General features: G+C 48.2%; 1 protein-coding gene and 1 non-coding gene across 3 annotated transcripts in view; both read right to left on the bottom strand.

The window, feature by feature from the left end:
* Positions 1-22,901, bottom strand: part of LOC106570830 (uncharacterized) — a 106,200-nt gene that overhangs the window by 72,549 nt on the left and 10,750 nt on the right. For both annotated transcript variants that reach the window (XM_082961555.1, XM_082961556.1), the window contains exons 9-14: positions 19,452-19,625; positions 18,155-18,297; positions 11,615-11,759; positions 11,367-11,403; positions 7,548-7,759; positions 959-1,101 (exon numbers count right to left, since the gene is read on the bottom strand). In XM_082961555.1, the coding sequence (XP_082817681.1) occupies positions 959-1,101; positions 7,548-7,759; positions 11,367-11,403; positions 11,615-11,759; positions 18,155-18,297; positions 19,452-19,625 (854 nt within the window). The remainder of the gene's footprint in view (positions 1-958; positions 1,102-7,547; positions 7,760-11,366; positions 11,404-11,614; positions 11,760-18,154; positions 18,298-19,451; positions 19,626-22,901) is intronic.
* On the bottom strand, positions 11,206-11,282 carry trnas-uga (transfer RNA serine (anticodon UGA)). Its single transcript has one exon. It is a non-coding gene; the product is annotated as a tRNA-Ser (tRNA).

Below are 22,901 nucleotides of genomic sequence, written 5' to 3'. Positions count from 1 at the left end.
GTTGAGAACAAGTTCTCATTTACAACTGCGACCTGGCCAAAATAAAGCAATGCAGTGGGACAAAAACAACAAAGAGTTACACATAAACAAACGCATGTGTGCAAATGTAGAAAAGTAGGCAGGTAGGCAATAAATAGGCCATATAGGTGAAATAATTACAATTTAGCATTAACACTGGAGTGATAGATGTGCAGATGATATTGTGCAAGTAGAGATACTGGGGTGCAAAAGAGCAAGAGAGTAAGTAATAATATCGGGATGAGGTAGTTGGGTGTGCTATTTACAGATTGGCTGTAAATTATATTAGTGGAGAAGGTACGGTGGGATTCGAAATGGTCGGTGATCTGCTGGCAAAGTTGTTTCCTACTAAATATTTGACTATGTTAGTAATGTCATAGTATTGACAAGCACTATTAGTGTAATTTATTTTAAACAGTCGTTAGCCTCCGTCCAGAATGACTGAGCTTATCATGACTTCAGGGCATCACTAATGCACGGCTGGTAAAGGGAGGCTTGAGAACGTTCATAACAACGACATGACGCGACCGAGTGCCGGAGGTGCAACCTATGAATATGGTCCTAATAGAGAAATGTGACGTTTGAAATGATAAATGTTTGCTAATATGGGTGATTGTTAATAGGACAATTGATAGATACAACATTCAAAGCAGTAATAGAAGTTTTATGAATCTTATCGTTTAATTTATTTTTATCGCGATAATAACAATAATAATTCAGTCAATTTATTGTGATATGGATTTTTGCCAGTATTGCCCAGCTCTAAAGCACACATACACAAATTCTCTCACACATGCACACAATTTCTCAGTCTTTCTCTTTCACACAAACATGCATACATGAAACTAGTCTGGGTGCTAAAGGCCATTAGTGATTCTGTACTTTATTTGGATGTAGGTGGAAGTGGTTTATAGTGACACACACACAGACATATATGTACCTGCAGGTCTTCCTGCTCTACAGCATCAAGTAGAGGTGTGGTTCCATTGTCTCCAGTACAGTTGACCAGAGCTCCTGCCTGGATCAGGTACTTAGTGATCTCATAGTGACCGTGGGACACGGCCTCGTGAAGAGGAGTCCAACCTGCATGAGATAACAGACAAACATTTTTTTTTTTTTAAATACTATAGTATACTATGGTATTGTCACGACTTCTGCCGAAGTTGGGTCCTCTCCTTGTTCGGGCGGCGCTCGGCGTCGCCGGTCTTCTAGCCATCGTCGATCCATTTTCCATGTGTTTTGTCTTGTTTTTCCTCACACCTGGTTTCAATTCCCTCATTACTTGTTGTGTATTTAACCCTCTGTTCCCCCCATGTCTTTGTGTGGGATTGTTTATTGTAGTGCTTGTGCAAGTTCCCCGTGAGCGCACAACGGGTTATTTCTGTGCCCATTTATCTTGTTGTTCTGGATGCCATTGGTTTTGCTTAATAAATCTCCGGTTATTACCCAGTTCTGCTCTCCTGCGCCTGACTTCACTGCCGCCAATTACGCACCCCGCTACAGAATCCCACACCGACATATGGAGTCAGCAGGAGCAGGTGCCCCTGGAATAGGGGTGGAGGAGCGCGTCTGGGAGCATGCGGCGATGCTCCATCTCGGCGCCGCCATGGACAGCGTTGTCCAAACTATGGACCGCTGGGAGGGACAGAGAGTTCCTCCAGCGCCTCCACCAGCACAACCAGGGTCTCCACTACTCGCCCCCCCCCCCCTTCACCCGGTCCCAGTGGGATTTGTCTCGCCCTTCCCCGGGAGTATGACGGGACAGCTGCACGCTGCCAGGGATTCCTGTTGCAGCTCGACCTCTACCTGGCAATCGTCCACCCGGCTCCTTCAGGTCGTGAGAAGGTGTCCGCCCTCGTCTCGTGCCTCTCTGGGAAAGCCTTGGAGTGGGCCAACGCCGTGTGGGGAGAAGGAGATGCGGCGCTGGACCATTTCAAGGATTTCACCCGCCGCTTCCGAGCAGTCTTCGACCATCCACCCGAGGGTAGAGCGGCGGGTGAACGTCTCTTCCATCTGAGGCAGGGGACGAGGAGCGCACAGGAGTTCGCCATGGATTTTCGGACCCTGGCCGCGGGATGGAACAATAGGGCCCTGATCGACCACTATCGCTGCAGTTTGCATGAGGACGTCCATCGGGAGTTGGCCAGCAGGGACACCACCCTCACCTTCGACCAGCTGGTGGACCTGTCCATTCGGCTGGATAACCTGCTGGACGTCCAGATCGGGTTCTGTCGGTTCCATCCCCCAGCACCGCTGCTCCGGTGCCCATGGAGCTGGGAGGTGCTGTACGTAGGGAGACTAGAGGAGGTTCCGGCTCGTGCACCATCTGTGGCTGCAGAGGTCACACTGCCGGTCGGTGCCGGGTTGGTTCCTCTGGGGATCGAGGCAGCAGGCAGGGCGTTCTGGCGTCATCCCAGGTGAGCCGGCACCATTCTCACCCAGAGCCCTCAGTTGCACACGTGTTTGTATGTTTCTTTTCCTGAGTTGTCCCTGCATTCCCAGCATAAGGCGCTCGTCTATTCAGGCGCTGCTGGGAATTTTATAGGCAGATTGTTCGCCCTTAGTTTAGGGATCCCCATTGTTCCAGTGGCTGTGCCCTTCCCCATTCACGCTTTAGACAGTCGACCATTAGGGTCAGGGTTGATTAGGGAGGCCACCGCTCCTCTGGGTATGGTGACGCAGGGGGGTCACAAGGAGAGAATCAGTCTCTTCCTCATTGACTCTCCTGCGTTTCCCATGGTGCTAGGACTACCCTGGTTAGCTTGTCATGACCCCACTGTTTCTTGGCAACGGAGGGCTCTCACGAGGTGGTCGCGAGAGTGCTCGGGGAGGGGTTTAGGAGTTTCGAGAGTGCTCGGGGAGGTGTTTAGGGGTTTCCGTTGGTGCTACTACGGTGGAAAGTCCAGACCAGGCCTCCACCGTGCGCATTCCCCCTGAATATGCCGATTTGGCTCTCGCCTTCTCCAAAAAGAAGGCGACTCAATAACCACCCCATCGACGGGGCGATTGTGCGATAAATCTCCTGGTAGACACTGCACTTCCCAGGAGTCACGTGAATCCCCTCTCACAGGCGGAGACGGAGGCTATGGAAACATATGTCTCCGAATCCCTGCGTCAGGGGTACATTCGGTCCTCCACTTCACCCGCCTCCTCGAGTTTCTTTTTTTTTTGAAGGAGGGAGGTCTGCGCCCGTGTATTGACTACCGAGGCCTAAATCAGATCACGGTGAGGTACAGTTACCCGCTACCTCTTATCGCCATGCCGATTTAGTCAATGCACGGGGCGCGCTTCTTCACCAAACTAGATCTCAGGAGCGCTTACAACCTGGTGCGTATCCGGGAGGGAGACGAGTGGAAGACGGCGTTCAGTACGACCTCAGGGCATTATGAGTACCTCGTCATGCCGTACGGTTGATGAATGCTCCATCACTCTTCCAAGCCTTTGTAGACAAGATTTTCAGGGACCTGCACGGGCAGGGTGTATATTGATGACATTCTGATATACTCCGCTACACGCGCCGAGCATGTGTCCCTGGTGCGCAGGGTGCTTGGTCGACTGTTGGAGCATGACCTGTACGTCAAGGCTGAGAAATGCCTGTTCTTCCAGCAGTCCATCTCATTCCTAGGGTACCGCATTTCCACCTCGGGGGTGGAGATGGAGTGACCGCATTTCAGCCGTGCGTAATTGGCCGACTCCCACCACGGTAAAGGAAGCGCAGCGGTTCCTAGGGTTTGCCAATTACTACCGGAGGTTTATCCGGGGTTTTGGTCAGGTAGCAGCTCCCATTACCTCACTGCTGAAGGGGGGCCCGGTGCGTTTGCAGTGGTCGGCTGAGGCGGACAGGGCTTTTGGTCACCTGAGGGCTCTGTTTACCTCGGCTCCCGTGCTGGCCCATCCGGATCCGTCTTTGGCGTTCATAGTGGAGGTGGACGTGTCCGAGGCTGGGATTGTGCTCTCTCAGCGCTTGGGTACGCCACCGAAGCTCCGCCCCTGTGCCTTCTCGAAGAAGCTCAGCCCGGCGGAGTGAAACTATGACGTGGGGGACCGGGAGCTGTTGGCTGTCGTCAAGGCTCTGAAGGTGTGGAGACATTGGCTTGAGGGAGCTAAACACACTTTTCTCATCTGGATTGACCACCGCAATCTGGAGTACATCCGGGCAGCGAGGAAACTGAACCCTCGCCAGGCAAGGTGGGCCATGAATTTCACCCGTTTTGTTTTTTCCCTTTCCTACGAACCAGGTTCCCAAAACGTGAAAGCAGATGCACTGTCCCGACTGTATGACACAGAGGAGCGGCCCATGGATCCCACTCCCATACTCCCGGCATCCTGCCTGGTGGCGCCGGTAGTGTGGGAGCTGGACGCGGACATTGAGCAGGCGTTACGTGCAGAGCCCGCTCCACTCGTGTCCCGCTGGGCGTCTGTATGTTCTGTCTGCTGTCCGTGACCGGTAGATCTATTGGGCCCACACGTCACCCTCCTCTGGTCATCCTGGGATCGGTCGGACGGTGCGCTGTTTGGTTGGGAAGTAGTGGTGGCCTACCTTGGCCAAGGACGTGAGGGTTTATGTTTCCTCCTTTTCGGTGTGCGCCCAGTGTAATGCTCCTAGGCACCTGCCCAGAGGGAAGCTACACCCCTTATCCGTTCCACAGCAGCATTGGTCGCACCTGTCGGTGGATTTTCTTACCGACCTTCCCCCCTCACAGGGAAACACCACGATCCTGGTCGTTGTGGATCGGTTCTCTAAGTCCTGCCGCCTCCTCCCTCTGCCCGGTCTCCCTACAGCCCTACAGACTGCGGAGGCCTTGTTTACGCACGTCTTCTGGCACTACGGGGTGCCAGAGGATATAGTGTCTGATCGAAGTCCCCAGTTCGCTTCAAGGGTCTGGAAGGCGTTCATGGAACGTCTGGGGGTCTCGATCAGCCTTACTTCGGGTTTTCACCCCGAGAGTAACGGGCAGGTAGAGAGAGTCAACCAAGATGTGGGCAGGTTTCTGTGGTCGTATTACCAGGATCGGCCGGGTGAGTGGGCAGCGTTCGTGCCCTGGGCCGAGATGGCTCAGAACTCGCTCTGCCACTCCTCCACTAACCTCTCCCCCTTCCAGTGTGTACTGAGGTACCAGCCGGTTCTGGCGCCTTGGCATCAGAGTCAGACCGAGGCTCCTGCGGTGGACGACTGGTTCTAGGCGCACGGAGGAGACATGGGACGCCGCCCATGTTCACCTCCAGCGGGCCGTGCTACACCAGAAAGCCAGCGCAGACCGTCACTGCAGTGAGGCCCCGGTGCGACCGGGTCTGGCTCTCGACCCGAAACCTGCCCCTCTGCCTGCCCTTCCGGAAGCTGGATCCGCGGTTTGTGGGGCCATTTAAAGTCCTGAGGAGAGTGAACAAGGTTTGTGATAGGTTATAGCTTCCCCCTGATTACCGTATTAACCCCTCGTTCCATGTGTCTCTCCTCAGGCCGGTGGTGGTTGGCCCGCTCCAGGAGTTTGAGGTACGGGAGGTTCCTCCGCCCCCTCTGGACATCGAGGGGGCCCCGGCGTACTCTGTTCGCTCTATCATGGATTCGAGGCGTCGGGCGAGGGGCCTTCAGTACCTCGTGGACTGGGAGGGGTACGGTCCGGAGGAGAGGTGCTGGGTTCCGGTGGAGGACGTGTTGGACCCTTCAATGCTGCGGGAGTTCCACCGTCTCCATCCGGATCGCCCTGCGCCTCGCCCTCCGGGTCGTCCCCGAGGCCGGCGTCGGCGCGGGGGGGTACTGTCACAACTTCCGCCGAAGTCGCGACCTCTCCTTGTTCGGGCGGCGGTTGGCGTCGCCGGTCTTCTAGCCATCATCGATCCACTTTTCATTTTCCATGTGTTTTGTCTTGTTTTCCTCACACCTGGTTTCAATTCCCTCAATCATTTGTTGTGTATTTAACCCTCTGTGTCCCCCCCATGTCTTTGTGTGGGATTGTTTATTGTAAGTGCTTGTGCACGTGTTGTTTGTTTTTGTACCCAATTATTCTTGTTATTTTTATGCCGCGGGTTTTGCTATTAAACTGCTCCTGCTATTACCAAGTTCTGCTCTCCTGCGTCTGACTTCCCTGCCACCGATTACGCACCCCTTACAACAAAAAAAAATCATGATTTATAACCTTGTCAACATCTTGACTATATTTCCAATTCATTTTGCAACTCATTTCATGTATGTTTTCATGGAAAACAAGGACATTTCTAAGTGACCCCAAACTTTTGAACGGTAGTGTAGGTCGGCAGGCAGGCAGGACTGGGATCTGATAGATTGATAGATCAGAGCGTCTGCTCTTTTCTATAACCTGTAGAGAACACAATATATTCCATAACAGGTAGGTAGGGAGGAATACTAGAAGAGTAAATGTTCCATAACAGGCAGGCAGGCAGGGCTGATAGTTCAGAGCTTCTGCTCTTTTGTATAACCTGTAGGGAACACAATATGGTCTATACTTGGCATGTAGGTTTACCAGTTATGGGTAGCACAAATTGCGATATGGGGGGGGGCAGTGTTTTTGTAGTACTCCATAGTAAACTGTAGTATTTTTTCATGTGGGAAAACCTGGTCACTTGTTGATTGAGCCTTCCATTATGAATCACTAATAGTGTACACATAGAACAATACTGAATAGAAAAGGAGTGCCCATTCAAGTCAATGTTAGCATAATGGGTGGATTGGCGGCCACTGCAAGTGTACTCACTCATAGGAGCAAAGCAGGAAGTTTAAAATTATATATATTTTCATAACTGTTAACACGCCATAAATGTGCAATATTATTAACTCTTAGCAGTGTAAAATCAGTGTACTAACTGAACTGAAATGTTCCACATTCACTAAAATATTATTTCTCTCATATGTTGTGCAGAAATGTGTTTACATCCCTGTTAGTTAGAGTTTATCCTTTGCCAAGATGATCCTGACAAGTATGGCATATCAAGAAGCTGATTTAACAGCATGATCATTACACAGGTGCACCTTGTGCCGAGGACAATAAAAGGCAACTCTTAAATGTGCAGTTTTGTCACACAAAACAATTCCACAGAGGGAGTGTGCAATTGGCTTGCTGACTGCAGGAATGTCCACCAGAGCTGTTGCCCGAGAATTTAATGTTCATTTCTCTACCATAAGCTGCCTCCAACGTCGTTTTAGAGAATTTGGCAGTACATCCAAATGGCCTCACAACCGCAGACCACGTGTAACCACGCCAGCCCAGGACCTCCACATCTGGCTTCTTCACCTGCGGGATTATCTGAGACCAGCCACCCGGACAGTTGATGAAACGGAGGAGTATTTCTGTCTGTAATAAAGCCTTTTTATGGGGAAAAACATATTCTGATGGCTGGACCTGGCTCCCAAGTGGGTGGGCCTATGCCCTCCCAGGCCCACCCATGTGAAATCCATTGATTAGGGCCTAATTTATTTATTTATGAACTGTAACTCAGTAAAATCGTTGACATTGTTGCAAGTTGCGTTTTTGTTCATATTTTTGTTCAGCATAAATGGCTGCTATATGTCTTACCTGCGTTGTCGGCCATGTTGACGTCGAGACCCTGTGACAGCATGTCTCTGACCCCCTGGGTGTCTCCCTGAATGGCTGCAACGTGGAGTAGAGTCTCCCCGTAACAGTTCTTCCGGTGGAGGTTATTCAGAGGGGTGACGGTCCGCCCGCTCTGGGACCCCCCAGGGATGTTCCTGGACACAGTGCCCTCAGACACAGACCTCAACGGTCTCCTTTACAGACAACTGATATTAGGCTAATATACCCCAGACAAGGGCTTCCCAACCCTGTTCCTAGAGAGCTACCGTCCTGTAGGTTTTTACTCTAACCCAAATCTAGTACACCTGATTCTAGCAATTAACTGGTTGATATAATTGCGCCTTAGGGGATGGCTGACATTTTACGGGCTCATAACCAACTGTCCTATTTTGTGTGTTTTTTCGTATTGTTTGTAAATTATTTTGTACATAATGTTGCTGCAACAATCTCTTATGACCGAAAAGAGCTTCTGGATATCAGAACAGCGATTACTCACCTCGAACTGGACAAAGATTTTTTATTTAATGAGTCCGACGCAAAGGATATACTGCTTCTCCGAGACCAGGGCCCAATCCCTGTCATTCACGTGAAGGAAAGACGGAAATACAGGGGCAGAAATCGGGGTGCTTTGTGAGAATTCGTTGACGAGTGGGTAACGCACCTCTATCATCCGTTCTATTGGCCAACGTGCAACCACTGGAGAATAAACTGGATGAGCTCTGTTCGAGACTATATTACCAACGTGACATTAAAAACTGTAATATCTTATGTTTCACCGAGTCGTGGCTGAACGACAACACAGATAATATATAGTTGGCTGGGTTTTCCATGCATCAGCAGGACAGAACAGTTACGTCTGGTAAGACGAGGGGCGGGGGTGTGTGTCTATTAGTCAATAATAGCTTGTGCGCGATGTCTACTGTAATTTCCGGACTATTAAGCGCACTTGAATATAAGCCGCACCCACTGAATTAAAAAATATATATTATTTTGAACATAAATAAGCCGCACATGTCTATAAGCCGCAGGTGCCTACCGGTACATTGAAACAAATGAACTTTACACAGGCTTTAACGAAACACCGCTTGTAACAAAAATAAATAGGCTTTAATGAAACACGGCTTGTAACAAAAATAAATAGGCTTTAATGAAACACGGCTTGTAACAAAAAATAAAGAATTAGCAGTAAGCTTTAGTTGTCTTTTTGCACTGAGTCAATTCCTCACGCTGCTGTTTCCAACGTCTTATCATCGACTCATTAAGACCAAGCTCCCGTGCAGCAGCTCTATTTCCTTTTCCAACAGCCAGATCAATCGCCTTCAACTTGAAAGCTGCATCATATGCATTTCTCCGTGTCTTTGCCATGATGAGGGTGACAAAATGACTACTGTAATCAGAATGATGGGAAGTTTGAGAGCGCTCGATTTAATCTAAACAGTAGACAAAAAAGTTGTTTGACCTTAACCCGTTCGGCAATTTCATCGGTCTAATGAAAGCTTCATGCCGCCAAAAAACTGAGCACGTCACAGAATGTGGTTTTTTTTTTTTTTTTTATATATAAATTGAAAGCGGGAAAAATCCATATATTAGCCGCGTCATTGTTTAAGCCACGAGGTTCAAAGCTGGGAAAAAAGTTGCGGCTTATAGTCCGGAATTTACGGTAATATTAAGGAAGTCTCCAGGTATAGATCGCGTGAGGTAGAGTGTCTCATGATAAGCTGTAGACCCCACTATTTACCAAGGGCGTTTTCATCTATATTTTTCATAGACGTCTATTTACCACCACAAACCGATGCTGGCACTAAGACCGGGGACTTTAATGCAGGCAAACTTAAATCCGTTTTGCCTAATTTCTACCATGTGCAACCAAAGGGAAGAAAACTCGAGACCACCTTTACTCTACACACAGAGACGCATACAAAGCTTTCCCTCGCCCTCCATTTTGCAAATCTGACCATAATTTTATCCTCCTGATTTCTGCTTACAAGCAAAAACGAAAGCAGGAAGTACCAGTGACTCACTCAATACGGAAGTTGTCAGATGACGCGGATGCTACGCTACAGGACAGTTTTGCTAGCACAGACTGGAATATGTTCCGGGATTTATCCATTGGCATTGAGGAGTATACCTCCTTAATTACCGGCTTCATCAATAAGTGCATAGACGAAATCGTCCCCACAGTGACCGTACGTACATATCCCAACCAGAAGCCATGGATTACAGGTAACAACCGCACCAATCTAAAGGCTAGAGCTGCCGCTTTCAAGGAGCAGGACACTAATCCGGACGCTAATAAGATATCCCGCTATGCCCTCATATAACAATCAAACAGGCAAAGCGTCAATACAGGACTAAGATTGAATCTTACTACACCGGCTCTGATGCTCGTTGAATGTGGCAGAGCTTGCAAACTATTACGGACTACAAAAGGGAAACCTAGCCACGAGCTGCCCAATGACGCGAGCCTACCAGACGAGCGAAATGCCCTTTAAGCTTGCTTCGAGGCAAGCAATACTGAAGCATGCATGAAAGCACCAGCTGTTCCGGACGACTATGTGATCACGCTCTTCATAGCCGATGTGAGCAAGTCCTTTAAATGACTACCACCCCATAGCACTCACGTCGGTAGCCATGAAGTGCTTTGAAAGGCTGGTAATGGCTCACATCAACACCATCATCCCGGAAACCCTAGAACCACTCCAATTCGCATACCGCCCTAAGAGATCCACAGATTACACAATCTCAATCGCACTCCACACTGCCCGTTCTCACCTGGACAAAAGGAACACCTATGTGAGAATGCTGTTCATTGACTACAACACCATAGTGCCCACAAAGCTCATCACTAAGCTAAGGACTCTGGGACTAAACACCTCCCTCTGCAACTGGATCCTGGGCTTCCTGACGGGCTGCCCCCTGGTGGTAAGGGTAGGCAACAACATATCTGCCAGGCTGATCTTCAACACTGGGGCCCCTCAGAGGTGCGTGCTTAGTCCCCTCCTGTACGCCCTGTTCACCCACAACTGCATAGCCAAGCACGACTCAAACACCATCATTAAGTTTGCTGACGACACAATGGTGGTAGGCCTGATCAACCGACAACGATGAGACAGCCTATAGGGAGGAGGTCAGAGACCTGGCAGTGTGGTGCCAGGACAACAACCTCTCCCTCAATGTGAGCAAGACAAAGGAGCTGATCGTGGACTACGAAAAAATGAGAGCCGAACACAGCCCAATTCACATCGACGGGGCTGTAGTTGAGCGGGTCGAGAGTTTCATGTTCCTTGGTGTCCATATCACCAACAAACTATCATGGTCCAAACACACCAAGACAGTCGTGAAGAGGGCACGACAACATATTTTCCCCCTCAGGAGACTGAGAAGATTTGGTATGGGTCCCCAGGTCCTCAAAAAGTTCTAAAAACCAACAGGAGGGTAGCTTATTTACAATGGACTAGAGATCTTACAGTATATGACATTGTGTTGACTTAGTTTGATGTGTGTGTTGGGAGTGTGAAATAAATCACTACAAATGTTTATCAATCATTAGCAATGTACTTCAGGTTTGTTGTGTAATACATAAAAATAGGCCATTTAGCTGACACAACTTAAGTCATGCATGCATACAGATTTCGTGTTGTGGCCACAGCAGGAATGGAACCTACAACCCTGGCGTTTCAAGCGCCAAGCTCTACCAACTGAGCCACGTGTATAGCCCAGGTGATATGAAATGTGCCTATGACATTGGGGCTTTCTAGTTTTGTAAAACCTCAGCCACTTTCCCCCCCACCACCAACTTACATGGGTCCTCCTGCTCCTGACTGCTCAACGCTTCTTCCTACAAGAGACACACAGAGAGAACAACATGTAAGCCTATTTAATTTGGGACCTGGTCAAAAGTAGTGCACTATATAGGGAATAGGTACCTGGTTAACAGTAATGCACTATATAGGGAATAGGGCTCTGGTCTAAAGTAGTGCACTATATAGGGAATAGGGTGCCATTTGGGACGAATACAGAGACACCCTTGGTTATGGACAGGTTCAGACCTGCTAGTGCCTTTCTCTTGTTATTGGGGATGTTTTTCTCCATGAGTTTAATCAGACAGGGTTCTGTGGTGTTGCTATAGGCTGTCTGTCCGTCGTTGTTCTTCAGTAGAGGGTCTGCCCCGTGCCTCAACAGCAACTCTGCTATCTGGGACACACAAAGCAAAACAAATATTATCTTACAGTGGTAAGAAAAAGTATGTGAATCCTTTGGAATTACCTGGATTTCAGCATAAATTGGTCATCAAATTTCATCTAAGTCACAACAATAGACAAACACAGTGTGCTTAAACTAATAACACACAAATTATTGCATTTTTCTTGTCTATATTGAATACATAATTTAAACATTCACAGTGTAGGTTGGAAAAAGTATGTGAACCCCTAGGATAATGACTTCTCCAAAAGCTAATTGGAGTCAGGAGTCAACTAACCTGGAGTCCAATCAATGAGACGAGATTGGAGATGTTGGTTAGAGCTGCCTTGCCCTATAAAAAACCCTCACAAAATGTGAGTTTGCTATTCACAAGAAGCATTGCCTGATGTGCATTGCCGAAAACCCTAGTCATTGGCGACTCCATTACCCGCAGTATTAGACTTAAAACTAATCATCCAGCGATCATACACTGTTTACCAGGGGGCAGGGCTACCGACGTTAAGGCTAATCTAAAGACGGTGCTGGCTAAAGCTAAAACTGGCGAGTGTAGAGAGTATAGAGATATTGTTATCCACGTCGGCACCAACGATGTTAGGATGAAACAGTCAGAGGTCACCAAGCGCAACATAGCTTCAGCGTGTAAATCAGCTAGAAAGATGTGTCGGCATCGATTAATTGTCTCTGGCCCCCTCCCAGTTAGGGGGAGTGATGAGCTCTACAGCAGAGTCTCACAACTCAATCGCTGGTTGAAAACTGTTTTCTGCCCCTCCCAAAAGATAGAATTTGTAGATAATTGGCCCTCTTTCTGGGACTCACCCACAAACAGGACCAAGCCTGGCCTGTTGAGGAGTGACGGACTCCATCCTAGCTGGAGGGGTGCTCTCATCTTATCTACGAACATAGACAGGGCTCTAACTCCTCTAGCTCCACAATGAAATAGGGTGCAGGCCAGGCAGCAGGCTGTTAGCCAGCCTGCCAGCTTAGTGGAGTCTGCCACTAGCACAGTCAGCGTAGTCAGCTCAGCTTTCCCCATTGAGACCGTGTCTGTGCCTCGATCTAGGTTGGGCAAAATTAAAAATGGCGGTGTTCGCTTTAGCAATCTCACTAGTATAAAGACCTCCTCCATTCCTGCCATTATTGAAAGAGATTGTGATACCTCACATCTCAAAATTGGGTTACTTAATATTAGATCCCTCACTTCCAAGGCAGTTATAGTCAATGAACTAATCACTGATAATAATCTTGATGTGATTGGCCTGACTGAAACATGGCTTAAGCCTGATGAATTTACTGTGTTAAATGAGGCCTCACCGCCTGGTTACATTAGTGACCATACCCCCCGTGCATCCGGCAAAGGCGGAGGTGTTGCTAACATTTACGATAGCAAATTTCAATTTACAAAAAAAAAAACAATGACGTTTTCGTCTTTTGAGCTTCTAGTCATGAAATCTATGCAGCCTACTCACTCACTTTTTATAGCTACTGTTTATAGGCCTCCTGGGCCATATGCAGTGTTCCTCACTGAGTTCCCTGAATTCCTATCGGATCTTGTAGTCATAGCAGATAATATTCTAATTTTTGGTGACTAACATTCACATGGAAAAGTCCACAGACCCACTCCAAAAGGCTTTCGGAGCCATCATCGACTCAGTGGGTTTTGTCCAACATGTCTCTGGACCTACTCACTGCCACAGTCATACTCTGGACCTAGTTTTGTCCCATGGAATAAATGTTGTGGATCTAAATGTTTTTCCTCATAATCCTGGACTATCGGACCACCATTTTATTACGTTTGCAATTGCAACAAATAATCTGCTCAGACCCCAACCAAGGAGCATTAAAAGTCGTGCTATAAATTCTCAGACAACCCAAAGATTCCTTGATGCCCTTCCAGACTGCCTCTGCCTACCCAAGGACGTCAGAGGACAAAAATCAGTTAACCACCTAACCGAGGAACTCAATTTAACCTTGCGCAATACCCTAGATGCAGTTGCACCCCTAAAAACTAAAAACATCTGTCATAAGAAACTAGCTCCCTGGTATACAGAAAATACACGAGCTCTGAAGCAAGCTTCCAGAAAATTGGAACGGAAATGGCGCCACACCAAACTGGAAGTCTTCCGACTAGCTTGGAAAGACAGTACCGTGCAGTATCGAAGAGCCCTTACTGCTGCTCGATCATCCTATTTTTCCAACTTAATTGAGGAAAATAAGAACAATCCGAAATTTATTTTTGATACTGTCGCAAAGCTAACTAAAAAGCAGCCTTCGCAAATGGAGGATGGCTTTCACTTCAGCAGTAATAAATTTATGAACTTCTTTGAGGAAAAGATCATGATCATTAGAAAGCAAATTACAGACTCCTCTTTAAATCTGGGTATTCCTCCAAAGCTCCATTGTCCTGAGTCTGCACAACTCTGCCAGGACCTAGGATCAAGGGAGATACTAAAGTGTTTTAGTACTATATCTCTTGACGCAATGATGAAAATAATCATGGCCTCCAAACCCTCAAGCTGCATACTGGACCCTATTCCAACTAAACTACTGAAAGAGCTGCTTCCTGTGCTTGGCCCTCCTATGTTGAACATAATAAACGGCTCTCTATCCACCGGATGTGTACCAAGCTCACTAAAAGTGGCAGTAATAAAGCCTCTCTTGAAAAAGCCGAATCTTGATCCAGAAATTATAAAAAACTATCGGCCTATATCGAATCTTCCATTCCTCTCAAAAATTTTAGAAAAAGCTGTTGCACAGCAACTCACTGCCTTCCTGAAGACAAACAATGTATACGAAACGCTTCAGTCTGGTTTTAGACCCCATCATAGCACTGAGACTGCACTTGTGAAGGTGGTAAATGACCTTTTAATGACGTCAGACCGAGGCTCTGCCTCTGTCCTCGTGCTCCTAGATCTTAGTGCCGCTTTTGATACCATCGATCACCACATTCTTTTGGAGAGATTGGAAACCCAAATTGGTCTACATGGACAAGTTCTGGCCTGGTTTAGATCTTAACTGTCGGAAAGATATCAGTTTGTCTCTGTGAATGGTTTGTCCTCTGACAAATCAATTGTAAATTTCGGTGTTCCTCAAGGTTCCGTTTTAGGACCACTATTGTTTTCACTATATATTTTACCTCTTGGGGATGTCATTCGAAAACATAATGTTAAATTTCACTGCTATGCGGACGACACACAGCTGTACATGTCAATGAAACATGGTGAAGCCCCAAAATTGCCCTCGCTAGAAGCCTGTGTTTCAGACATAAAGAAGTGGATGGCTGCAAACTTTCTACTTTTAAACTCGGACAAAACAGAGATGCTTGTTCTAGGTCCCAAGAAACAAAGAGATCTTCTGTTGAATCTGACAATTAATCTGGATGGTTGTACAGTCGTCTCAAATAAAACTGTGAAGGACCTCGGCGTTACTCTGGACACCGATCTCTCTTTTGAAGAACATATCAAGACTGTTTCAAGGACAGCTTTTTTCCATCTACGTAACATTGCAAAAATCAGAAATTTTCTGTCCAAAAATGACGCAGAAAAATTAATCCATGCTTTTGTTACTTCTAGGCTGGACTACTGCAATGCTCTACTTTCCGGCTACCCGGATAAAGCACTAAATAAACTTCAGTTAGTGCTAAATACGGCTGCTAGAATCCTGACTAGAACCAAAAAATGTGATCATATTACTCCAGTGCTAGCCTCCCTACACTGGCTTCCTGTTAAGGCAAGGGCTGATTTCAAGGTTTTACTGCTAACCTACAAAGCATTACATGGGCTTGCTCCTACCTATCGTTCCGATTTGGTCCTGCCGTACATACCTACACGTACGCTACGGTCACAAGACGCAGGCCTCCTAATTGTCCCTAGAATTTCTAAGCAAACGGCTGGAGGTAGGGCTTTCTCCTATAGAGCTCCATTTTTATGGAATGGTCTGCCTACCAATGTGAGAGACGCAGACTCAGTCTCAACCTTTAAGTCTTTACTGAAGACTTATCTCTTCAGTAGGTCCTATGATTAAGTATAGTCTGGCCCAGGAGTGTGAAGGTGAACAGAAAGGCTGGAGCAACGAACCGCCCTTGCTGTCTCTGCCTTGCCGGTTCCCCTCTTTCCACTGGGATTCTCTGCCTCTAACCCTTTTACAGGGGCTGAGTCACTGGCCTACTGGTGTTCTTCCATGCCGTCCGTGGGAGGGGTGCGTCACTTGAGTGGGTTGAGTCACTGACGTGGTCTTCCTGTCTGGGTTGGCGCCCCCCCCCCCTTGGGTTGTGCCATGGCGGAGATCGTTGTGGGCTATACTCGGCCTTGTCTTAGGACGGTAAGTTGGTGGTTGGAGACATCCCTCTAGTGGTGTGGGGGCTGTGCTTTGGCAAAGTGGGTGGGGTTATATCCTGCCTGTTTGGCCCTGTCCGGGGGTATCATCGGATGGGGCCACAGTGTCTTCTGATCCCTCCTGTCTCAGCCTCCAGTATTTATGCTGCAGTAGTTTATGTGTCGGGGGGGCTAGGGTCAGTCTGTTACATCTGGAGTATTTCTCTTGTCTTATCCGGTGTCCTGTGTGTATTTAAATATGCTCTCTCTAATTCTCTCTTTCTCTCTTTCTGTCTTTCTCTCGGAGGACCTGAGCCCTAGGACCATGCCTCAGGACTACCTGGTATGATGACTCCTTGCTGTCCCCAGTCCACCTGGCCGTGCTGCTGCTCCAGTTTCAACTGTTCTGCCTGCGGCTATGGAACCCTGACCTGTTCACCGGACGTGCTTGTTGCACCCTCGACAACTACTATGATTATTATTATTTGACCATGCTGGTCATTTATGAACATTTTAACATTTTAACATTTTGACCATGTTCTGTTATAATATCCACCCTGCACAGCCAGAAGAGGACTGGCCACCCCTCATAGCCTGGTTCCTCTCTAGGTTTCTTCCTAGGTTTTTGGCCTTTCTAGGGAGTTTTTCCTAGGGAGTTTTTCCTAGCCACCGTGCTTCTTTCACATGCTTTGCTTGCTGTTTGGGGTTTTAGGCTGGGTTTCTGTACAGCACTTTGAGAATATCAGCTGATGTACGAAGGGCTATATAAAAATAAATTTGATTTGATTTCATGTGAACCATGCCTCGAACAAAAGAGATCTCAGAAGACCTAAGATTAAGAATTGTTGACTTGCATGAAGCTGGAAAGGGTTATACAAGTATCTCTAAAAGCCTTGATGTTCATCAGTCCACGGTAAGACAAATTGTCTATAAATGGAGAAAGTTCAGCAATGTTGCTACTCTCCCTACGAGTGGCTGTCCTGCAAAGATGACTGCAAGAGCACAGTGCAGAATGCTCAATAAGGTTAAGAAGAATTCTAGAGTGTCAGCTAAAGACTTACAGAACTCTCTGGAACATGCTAACACCTCTGTTGACGAGTCTACGATACGTAAAACAATAAACAAGAATAGTGCTCATGGGAGGACACCACAGAAGAAGCCACTGCTGTCCAAAAAAAACCATTGCTGCACATCTGAAGTTTGCAAAAGTGTACCTGGATGTTCCACAGCACTACTGGCAAAATATTCTGTGGACAGATGAAACTACAGTTGAGTTGTTTGGAAGGAACACACAACACTATGTGTGGAGAAAAAAAGACACAGCACACCAACATCAAAACCACATCCCCACTGTAAAGTATGGTGGAGGGAGCATCATGGTTTGGGGCTGCTGTGCTGCCTCAGGGCCTGGACATCTTGCTATAAATCGACAGAAAAATCAATTGCCAAGTTTATCAAGACATTTTGCAGGAGAGCGTTAGGCTATCTGTCCGCCACTTGAAGCTCAACAGAATTTGGGTGATGCAACAGGACAATGACTGAAAAAAACTGAAGTAAATCAACAACAGAATGGCTTCAACAGAAGAAAATACACCCAGTCAGTCCTGACCTCAACCCAATTTAGATGCTGTGGCATGACCTCAAGAGAGCAGTTAACACCAGACACGCCAAGAATATTGCTGAACTGAAACCGTTTTGTAAAAAGGAATGGACCAAACTTCCTCCTGACCGTTGTGCAGGTCTGATCCACAACTACAGAAAATGTTTGTTTGAGGTTATTGCTGCCAAAGGAGGGTCAAGCAGCTATTAAATCCAAGGCACTGTGAATGTTTACACGGTGTGTTCAATAGACATGAATAATTATAATTGTGTGTTATTAGTTTAAGCAGACTGTGTTTGTCTATTGTTGTGACTTAGATGAAGATCAGATCAACTTTTATGACCAATTTATGCAGAAATCCACGTAATTCTAAAGGGTTCACATACCTTTTTCTTCCCACTGTATATGCAGCACAAACACACAAGCAAGCCTAGGGCATCAGTGCCAAGAAGCAGACCGAAGTATGGTATATGTACCTGCAGGTCTTCCTGCTCTACAGCATCAAGTAGAGGTGTGGTTCCATTGTCTCCAGTACAGTTGACCAGAGCTCCTGCCTGGATCAGGTACTTAGTGATCTCATAGTGACCGTGGGACACTGCCTCGTGAAGAGGAGTCCAACCTGTAAGAAACAATAAAGCAACAACTGATGGTCACAGCATAGAGAGATGCTCTATTTGTTTTATTCAAGTCTGTTTAGGACGAGTTAATTAATTCCTGCATCACTATACACAGGAAATGACCCTACTCATAAAAACAGACAGCAAAAAAGGCAAATGTCCATTTTGATGAACAAAACATTTCTATTCATTCAGTCTAAAGAAAAATATCAATGAAAGTCTAAAGAGGAAACAGTGTCCCTAAATGTACCTCCTCCAGTCCAGTGTCCCTAAATGTACCCCCTCCAGTTCAGTGTCTTACCTGCCAACTTTGTGAGCAGGGCCTAAATTAACATTTTGGTCCACCAGCCACTCAGATTCTTTACTACCAGCCTATTTTTTTGTTCTTCTGCTAAATTTATACCAACAAAACACACAAAAAAATTGATATGCATGCTTTGTAATATTTCTAACACAATACATGTATTACAGTTAAGAAGTAATGTGGTATATTGTTTAACTTCATTTCATTTTTTGTGACCTGAGTCTTTTGACCAGAATATCACAGATGAGACAAAAGTGTTCACCTGTCCCTTTAAGGGCGGGAGGTTACCGTGGTAATGTGACTCGATTCATGTTTGTGCCTGTGAGATTGAGAGTCTCACTGGTAACAGTGTTGTCTTCTCTTCCCTAGCAGTTGAAACTCAAAACAGTGAAAAACAACATAGCTTGTGAACAAAACAAGGTAAATAGCAAAGAAACACAAGGAAAAAGTCTCACTTCAGTAGACTTTCATTTCAAGTAAATTAGACAAACTTTTATGCCTGTAAGCAGCGCTACTAAAATGTATATTTCACTCAGATCTTCACGGACGTCCAGCCCCCAGCCAGGCAGTGTTGCAGCGCGAGGTGAAATTGAATAGGCTATATAGGATTCATCGTTTTTTGACTTTGTGTGATTCATTTACCAGCTAAGAAAGCAGCTTCTGCAGCCTTTATTTTACTATAAATGTGATCATACTTGACTATATTTATTCACAAATTTTACCCGCCAATGCCAGAATCTACCCGCATTTGGCAGGTGTTAATTTTAGGCACTGTGTGTGAGTATCTATAAAGTTATTTGAAACTAACTGTAGTGACAGATTGCTGCCCACCACCCTCCTCTAATGTTTTACCTGCGTTGTCGGCCATGTTGATGTCGGGGCTCAGCGACAGCATGTCTCTGATCCGCTGGGTGTCTCCTTGCATGGCTGCAATGTGGAGTAGAGTCTCCCCGTAACGGTTCTTCCGGTGGAGGACATTCAGACGGGTGATGCCCCGCCTGCTCTGGGATTGACCATGGTTCACACCTGAGGAGAGCATAGGAAGGGCGACGCGGTGAAAAAACATTGTGTTCAGTGCAACATTTACCATAAACCTCATAAACCTCAGGCTTACTGTAATCTGGCAGCATGATGTAACGCCCTGGCCATAGAGAGGGGTTTTTGTTCTTTATTTTGGTTAGGCCAGGGTGTTACATTGGGTGGGCGTTCTACGTTCCTTTTTCTATGTTTTTGTATTTCTTTGTTTTGGGCCGTGTGTGGCTCCCAATCAGGCACAGCTGAAGCTCGTTGTTGCTGATTGGGAGTCACACATAAGGAGCATGTTTTTCCTTTGGGTTTTGTGGGTAATTGTTTCTGTTAGTGTTTTGCACCTGACAGGACTGTTTGGCTGTCGGTTTTCTTGTTTTGTTTCATATAGTGTTCTTTCTGTTATTAAATTTATGATGAACACTAACTCCGCTGCACCTTGGTCTACTCTCTCTCACGACGGCCGTTACAGAATTACCCACCACAAGAAGACCAAGCAGCGGAGGAAGGAGCAGCACAAGGAGGACTATAGGAAGCAGTGCGCTCGGGAAGTCATGGCATCCTGGTCGCTGGAGGTGTTGGAGTCCAGGATTGACTGGACATGGGATCAATTATTTGACCACTGCAACAACCTGTCGAGGGAGAGCGACGGACACGGGAGGCAGCCCCAATACATTTTTTTTTGGGGGGGGGGGCACACGGGGAGATTGGCGGAGTCAGGTGGTAGACCTGAGCCAACTCCCCGTGCTTACAGGAGGCAGCGCAGTACTGGTCAGACACCGTGTTATGCGGTAAAGCGCACGGTGTCCCCAGTATGCGTGCATAGCCCGGTGCGCTATAGGCCACCCCCCCGCAAGTGCCATGTGAGTGCAGGCATCGAGCCAGGACGGGTTGTGCCAGCTCAGCGCGTCTGGACTCCAGGGCGCTGGGAGGGTCCAGTTCGCCCAATGCCTGCTCTCCGCCCGTGCCGGGCCAAAGTGGGCATTCAGGCTGGAGTGTGGGTAAAGAGTGTCCGTACCAGAACTCCAGTGCTCCCCCACAGCCCGGTTTATCCTGTGCCTCCTCCTCGGACCAGGCCTCCAGTGGATCTCCCCATCCTGGTCAGTCCTGTGCCTGCTCCACGGACCAGGTCTCCAGTGGGTCTCCCCATCCTGGTCCATCCTGTGCCACCTCCCAGGACTAGGCCTCCAGTGGGTCTCCCCATCCTGGTCCGTCCTGTGCCACCTCCCAGGACTAGGCCTCCAGTGGGTCTCGCCAGTCCGGAGCCGCCAGAGCTGCCCGCCATTCCAGAGCCGCCAGAGCTGCCCGCCAGTCCGGAGCCGCCAGAGCTGCCCGCCAGTCCGGAGCCGCCAGAGCTGCCCGCCAGTCCGGAGCCGCCAGAGCTGCCCGCCAGTCCGGAGCCGCCAGAGCTGCCCGCCAGTCCGGAGCCGCCAGAGCTGCCCGCCAGTCAGGAGCCGCCAGAGCTGCCCGCCAGTCAGGAGCCGCCCGCCAGTCAGGAGCCGCAAGAGCCGCCCGCCAGTCAGGAGCCGCCAGAGCCACCCGCCAGTCAGGAGCCGCCCGCCAGTCAGGAGCCGCCAGAGCCGCTCGCCAGTCAGGAGCCGCCCGCCTGTCCAGAGCCGCCCGCCTGTCCGGAGCCGCCCGCCTGTCCGGAGCCGCCAGAGCCGCCCACCTGTCCAGAGCAGTCAGAGCCGCCCGCCAGACTGGTGAGTCCTGTGCCTACGCCTAGGGCCAGGCCTCTTTCATGTCTCCCCAGGCTGGTGAGTCCTGTGCCCAGGGCCAGGCCTCCTTCATGTCTCCCCAGCCTGGTGAATCCTGGGCCAGAGCCGCCAGAGCCGCCCGCCAGCCCGGAGCCGCCCGCCAGACTGGTGAGTCCTGTGCCTGCGCCCAGGGCCTCCTTCATATCTCCTCAGCCTGGTGAATCCTGGGTCAGTGCCGCCGGAGCCGCCATCGCCGCCCGCCAGCCGGGCGCAGCCATCGCCGCCCGCCAGCCGGGCGCAGCCATCGCCGCCCGCCAGCCGGGCGCAGCCAGGGTCACCCACCAGACCTTCGGCGCGGCCAGGTGCGCCACCTAAGAGGGCGACGCCAAGGGTGGAACAGAGGCCACGTCCCGCACCTGAGCCGCCGCCGTAAGAAGGCCCACCCGGACCCTCCCCTTCAGTGTCAGGTTTTGCGGCCGAGTCCGCACCTTGGGGGGGGGGGGGGGGGGGGGTACTGTAACGCCCTGGCCATAGAGAGGGGTTTTTGTTCTTTATTTTGGTTAGGCCAGGGTGTTACATTGGGTGGGCGTTCTATGTTCCTTTTTCTATGTTTTTGTATTTCTTTGTTTTGGGCCGTGTGTGGCTCTCAATCAGGCACAGCTGAAGCTCGTTGTTGCTGATTGGGAGTCACACATAAGGAGCATGTTTTTCCTTTGGGTTTTGTGGGTAATTGTTTCTGTTAGTGTTTTGCACCTGACAGGACTGTTTGGCTGTTGGTTTTCTTGTTTTGTTTCATATAGTGTTCTTTCTGTTATTAAATTTATGATGAAAACTAACTCCGCTGCACCTTGGTCTACTCTCTCTCACGACGGCCGTTACACATAATTTAATTTGAAACTTCTCTTCAACGATGTGCGCTTACTAAGGAGGTGATTATTTAACTAGTTTAGTACACTGAGCAATACATAAATAGTCAACTCATTTTAATTGTTGAAGAAAAGCTTTTACATCACATTAAATGTCTCCCGAAAGTATAGGTAGACCATAGATCCGATGAAATTACTAGAGGGGCTAACTCTAACCCTTAAAGTATAGGTAGACTCAGCTAACCCTAACCCTTAAAGTATAGGTAGACTCAGCTAACCCTAACCCTTAAAGTACAGGTAGACTCAGCTAACTAACCCTTAAAGTACAGGTAGACTCAGCTAACTAACCCTTACAGTATAGGTAGACTCAGCTAACCCTAACTCTAACCATTAAAGTATAGGTAGACGCAGCTAACTAACCCTTAAAGTACAGGTAGACTCAGCTAACTAACCCTTACAGTACAGGTAGACTCAGCTAACTAACCCTTACAGTACAGGTAGACTCAGCTAACTAACCCTTACAGTACAGGTAGACTCAGCTAACTAACCCTTACAGTACAGGTAGACTCAGCTAACTAATCATTACAGTACAGGTAGACTCAGCTAACTAACCCTTACAGTACAGGTAGACTCAGCTAACTAACCCTTACAGTACAGGTAGACTCAGCTAACTAACCCTTACAGTACAGGTAGACTCAGCTAACTAACCCTTA

The sequence above is a fragment of the Salmo salar genome, chromosome 15 (genome assembly GCF_965601325.2).
Source record: "Salmo salar chromosome 15, fSalSal1, whole genome shotgun sequence".
Lineage (NCBI taxonomy): Eukaryota > Metazoa > Chordata > Actinopteri > Salmoniformes > Salmonidae > Salmo > Salmo salar.
The sequence above is the reverse complement of the archived record's forward strand: the minus strand, read 5'-3'. Positions and strand labels throughout refer to the sequence as shown.